Below are 5,054 nucleotides of genomic sequence, written 5' to 3'. Positions count from 1 at the left end.
TAATTTACAATAATTTATTTACTTAAATTTTGTTTCAAATATACACCAAGATTAATTGTTAAAAATCAGTCATTGCCAAAATTGGAACATTTAAACGTAGACAGCGGGGGCGGCATATGAAGAATAGGCAAGTGGAGCAGCAACATATCCGGCAGAGTAGACAGATGGGGCGGCGTAGGACGAGTAGGCAATGGGGGCGGCACCAGCATAAGTAAGAGGAGCACTGTAGGCCAAAGGAGCGGTGTAGGCTAGACCTGGCTCAGCTTTTGGGGCGGCGGAGACTACGGCCAAAATGGCGGCGAAAACTACGGCAAACTAAGAAAAAAAAAGTAATTATCAATTAAATTTTGAAAATATAATACGAAGTTTTTATTATAAGAATTATCATTTCTTGGTTTATATACTTACGAATTTGAACATTTTGTAAAGTTTGGTTTAAATCGTATTTGATACTTTCGATCAAATGGTACTGCTAGCAGATAAGACTTCGCCTTTTATACCATATACAGTCTGATAAACTAATTCCCCTTTTCTTCGTTTAGTAATTATTACACGTTATTAAAATCAAGTTTCGAACATCCAGTTTTTTAATGAGTTATTGCGAATACAAAAATGTTGCCGTGTAACAATTAAGCCTTGACTTCAGATCGTACAAGTTCTTGGTCAAAGAAGGTTTAATTATGTATTTAATCTAAGTTTACTAAAGGATTATAGAGGTTGGGATGATTAAATAAGATAAAATGTATTTCTATGAGTTATTTGGAGTAGAAAATAATGTTTTTAAAAATTACATTTGAGAACTTGAAATTTTAAAATATTACACTTAAGAAGTTTTTCTTTAGATATGCTTTTAAACAATATTTAAGTTTAAATTTTAATTCGAGCATAAATTAAAACTTAAAACGATTTAGATTAGACAGATTAAAGTATAACGTAACTCCTGTAAACCTTCTGTTATTATGAATAATAGACACCAGCTTTTTATCAATTTTAGTAATTTTTTTCAAATATTATTATTAAGGGAAATCGGCAATTTAATTCCTGAAACCTAAGGAATAGATTTCGAAAGGGTCGTGTTTGAAGTGATATTTGAAATTAAAGAGCTGAAAACTATTGTGCCATCCACTAAAATTATTTTTGATTTGGACATGCCATGTATGTATATTTGCAAATTATTCTGCAATTTCAACTTCTTGACAAAATTCTTACAATTTACTTTATTAAAAAAATGATCTGTTAAAACTTTGTTTTCTCTTTAAACTAATATAATATGCATTTCGGCTATTTTAATAGATATCATTGGCTTCAGACCTATATAAGACACATCACGAAACTCTTAAAATTTAGATAAACACTGATTTAAAAAAATTGGAAACCTGTATAGTTCCACTCCTTTGCTAAGACTTTTGCTACTACTAGTACTTATAGTAGTACTTATTTGTGTAAGATATTTTAGACATTAAAAACATTTTGTTAACAACAAACAAAATATTTACATGTAACAAATTATTACTTAAGTACATTTACAGGTAAAAATTATTATCTCACATTTATAAGAACCCATAGCGTAGATGAACTTAACATCGGAAAATTGTAATAATACCCACAGAGTATTTAATCTGCAAAGAAAGGCAGTACTATTGACAATTCTTTATTATCTCGAAAGGACTGCAGAAAAATCTTTGAAAAATTTTAGAATTTTAACCCCCCCTGCGACTTATTTTTTGTTCGTTTTGTCCATATGAAGAAAAATTAGAAAAGTTTTTCCTTAAATTATCATAAACATGACTATCCATAATGCCGTAGACAGGATTGAATTTACAGTCAAATTAAAACTTTTGCAAAGGTAATAAAATCTTCTTAACTTACGATACATTCTATTTCCAAGAAGTGATAATAAGTATTAGGATAGGAGCTTAGCCGAAAAAAGCTGCTTAAAATACCATATTTTATTATTAAAATCTAACAATAGAGGCCATATTTGGCATAGGGGAGGCTGGCCTAAAATGACATACTAAGATAAAACAACATAGGTACAAAATCTCGAACTTGGCAACAATATTTTTCGGAATAACTTTATGTCAACAGTGTCTTGGCATGTCTTTATATTACGCGTATTAAAGATATCGAGATTAGTTTGGCGTTAACGTTCATAGGGCGTGCTTTGTATTTTTTTAAGTCTACAAAATGTTTGTGTTTTAAAACAGAAGATTTAACTAAAGTATTTAAAGTTTAATTTTTTACGCTCTAACCTAATTACAGGTATGTATTAATCTTATTTATTGGTAAAATTTTTTTTGATAAATAACATTTTTATAAATAAACATGTGTTTGTGGTGCCAGTTGGGTAAAATGACATAGTATGTCATTTTGCCCTTATTTTTTTACAGTTTCTCAAAATGAATTGTTTCTTCTTATTTTTTTTATAATGGTTGGAAATTACTCAAGAAAAACCACGCGTCAGTCTTGGGATCCGTTACAGATGCAAAAAGCTATTGCGGCAGTACAAAATGGAGAAATCGGCTGGCTCAAACCTTTAAAAACATTTGGCGTACCCCAGGCTACGCTAAGAAGACGAGCATCGGACAAAAATAAAAGAGTCAAGGCTGCACTGATAAGGGTCTAGGCTACGAAACCACGTTTTCCGTAGAGTTGGAGAGGAACCTAGTTCAACATGTCAAATTATTGGAATCTTGTTTATTTGGTTTATCATGCGATGAAGTTCGTTCCTTGGCGTATCAACTGGCAGAAAGAAATGGAATTGCGCACAGGTTCAACTCAACTACTAAAATACGGCTGGTTGGGATTGGCTACGTGGATTTAGGTCCAGAATCCCCGATATATCTCTTAGAAAGCCTGAAGCTGCTTCGGCCGCTAGAGCACAATCCTTTAATAAACCGCAAATTGCTAATTTTTTTAGAACTTTTCAAGAGACAATAGAAAAAGAGCATATCAACCTCACGCGCATTTGGAATGTAGACGAATCTGTCCTGTCTACTGTCCAAAAACCTAGCCGAATACTTGCTACCAAAGGTCGAAAACAAGATGGCTTAATTTCAAGAAATGAAAATAAAATGTCATCCAGACAGAACTGTTTCTTCATATCAGATTGGCGGGTTATTTGCTGCAGCATATGGAAAAGCAGCTACAAATCAAAATGCTGTAAGTGGGTTTATGAAAACGGGAATATGGCCGCTAAACCCAGATATATTTCCTGATTATCTGTTTAACCCTAAAGAGATCCAAGTTGTGGTTACAAAGAGTATTAAATAAGTTACATATAATATAATAAATCGGCGACCTTCTAAAAAGTTATTTATTGCTCTATTACACTGAAATGTTCGAGAGTTTCTAGAGTTTAATCTGAGCACAACAAAGTAAATTTGATTTAATTTAACTTATATAAAAAGACCACGACCGCTACCACACGGCGGTCGGCTAAGGCTTACGAGTACGAGTGCTTACGAGTACCCCAATATTAGAGGTAGAGAAGCGGAAAAACAAGCTGCTGAATTTCGCAAAGCCGCGAAACGAACCAAAAAAAATTTAACTCATTTAGTTGAAAGCCCTGAAAGTTTAAAAGAAGTTATTCAAATTAAAGAAGTTGCCAAAGTAAGTAAAAACCTCATAACACGTAAGGCTGCCATAGTAGCATCCAAACACTTTGTCCCAATGGACGAAAACTCTGATAATGAAGAGCCGTTGTAAGATAAAGACGACGAAGATGATCCACCCTGCCTATATTGTAACAGTTTGTACTCTATGTCCAAGTCCGAGGAAACATGGGTTAGATGTCAATCGTGCTCGAAATGGGCACATTGTGAGTGTGCTGGTATTTTTAAAAGAAGCAAACAATATGTATGTGAACTTTGTTAACTTTAACTTGTAATGACCTTATGTACCTATGTAAGTTTCTTATGTCATTTTACCCAAGTATGCTCGGGTAAAATGACACATTTTACATATTTCTTTTTATATTTTTTTCGCCAGGATTATTCATTTATTTTATATATAAGTTCTTATTATAAACCTTTAGTATTATAAATTACTAATGATTTTGTATATTTACATTAAAAGAATAAAAAATTTATAAGCAAAAATAAAGCGGTATGTCATTTTAGGCCAGTCTCCCCTATATATATATCTCCTTGCTCAAGGTTCTTAGTTAATAATTATCCCTACTGCCAATTTTTATAGAGTAATTGTAAATTTTTCAAATAGTTCAGTTTAAAGAAAACAAGTAAATAAATTTATATAATTTTTTATTACACGAAAAAACACGAATATTTAAGACCGCATCAAGAAATCAAAAACCAAAATAATCATAGCCAGAATTCAATCAACCAAAAACAATCTAATAGACAACAGCTGGAGCGGCATATGAAGAATAAGCCAGAGGAGCACCGTAGACTGATGGGGCGGCATAAGCAGAGTAGGCGACTGGGGCGGCGGCTCTATAAGCCAGTGGGGCGGTGTAGGCCAAAGGGGCCCCGTAGGAAACAGCTACGGCTGGTTCGGCCTTGGGGGCGGCGGACACAATGGCCAAAATAGCGGCGAAAACTACGGCGAACTGAAAAAAAACATATTTAAATTAAATTACTTTAAAAAAAAATTTATTAACGAAGAAAATTAATTTTAACGAGTACTTACAAATTTGAACATTTTGAAGATTTTTTTTGGAGATATTGATGCTATTAGATCAAATGATGAAATATTTAGTTAAGGTCCGGCTTTATATATTAAGATTTTTGCAAAAAAAAGCCTCCCTACCACATAACTAATAATAATTTAATATCCGTCAATCCTATTTTAAATAAATGTTATGGGCGGTGGTTCCTAATCGAAATACAATACGGACCTTGACTTTAATAACAACTAAAATAAAACTAGTTTTGTTTTAATTACCATAAGAGTTCAACAAATGAGGATGTTACTCTATTTGATCAGTGACACTTGATATTGTTTTTTATATTTAATTTATTTGCTTAGATTGGTTTATATTGATCGGTCATTAGAAAAGGTAGGATGTAAATGATGAGTGTCAATTGTAAGTA

At 32.6% G+C, this 5,054-nt stretch overlaps 2 protein-coding genes across 2 annotated transcripts; both read right to left on the bottom strand.

The window, feature by feature from the left end:
* Positions 1 to 543, bottom strand: LOC126739836 (pupal cuticle protein C1B-like). The gene is made up of 2 exons (XM_050445652.1): positions 409 to 543; positions 1 to 315 (listed from the first exon to the last, which is right to left on the bottom strand). The coding sequence occupies exons 1-2, from the start codon at positions 418 to 420 to the stop codon at positions 91 to 93; spliced, it is 237 nt and encodes a 78-aa protein (XP_050301609.1). The 5' UTR covers positions 421 to 543; the 3' UTR covers positions 1 to 90.
* Positions 544 to 4,245: 3,702 nt separating this feature from the next.
* Positions 4,246 to 4,763, bottom strand: LOC126739837 (cuticle protein 16.5-like). Its single transcript, XM_050445653.1, has 2 exons — positions 4,651 to 4,763; positions 4,246 to 4,570 (listed from the first exon to the last, which is right to left on the bottom strand). Exons 1-2 carry the CDS (start codon positions 4,660 to 4,662, stop codon positions 4,355 to 4,357), a joined length of 228 nt encoding a protein of 75 aa, XP_050301610.1. The 5' UTR covers positions 4,663 to 4,763; the 3' UTR covers positions 4,246 to 4,354.
* Positions 4,764 to 5,054: the final 291 nt, after the last annotated feature.

The sequence above is a fragment of the Anthonomus grandis genome, chromosome 8 (assembly GCF_022605725.1).
Source record: "Anthonomus grandis grandis chromosome 8, icAntGran1.3, whole genome shotgun sequence".
NCBI classification, from domain to species: domain Eukaryota; kingdom Metazoa; phylum Arthropoda; class Insecta; order Coleoptera; family Curculionidae; genus Anthonomus; species Anthonomus grandis.
This window is presented reverse-complemented; position numbering and strand designations above follow the sequence as displayed.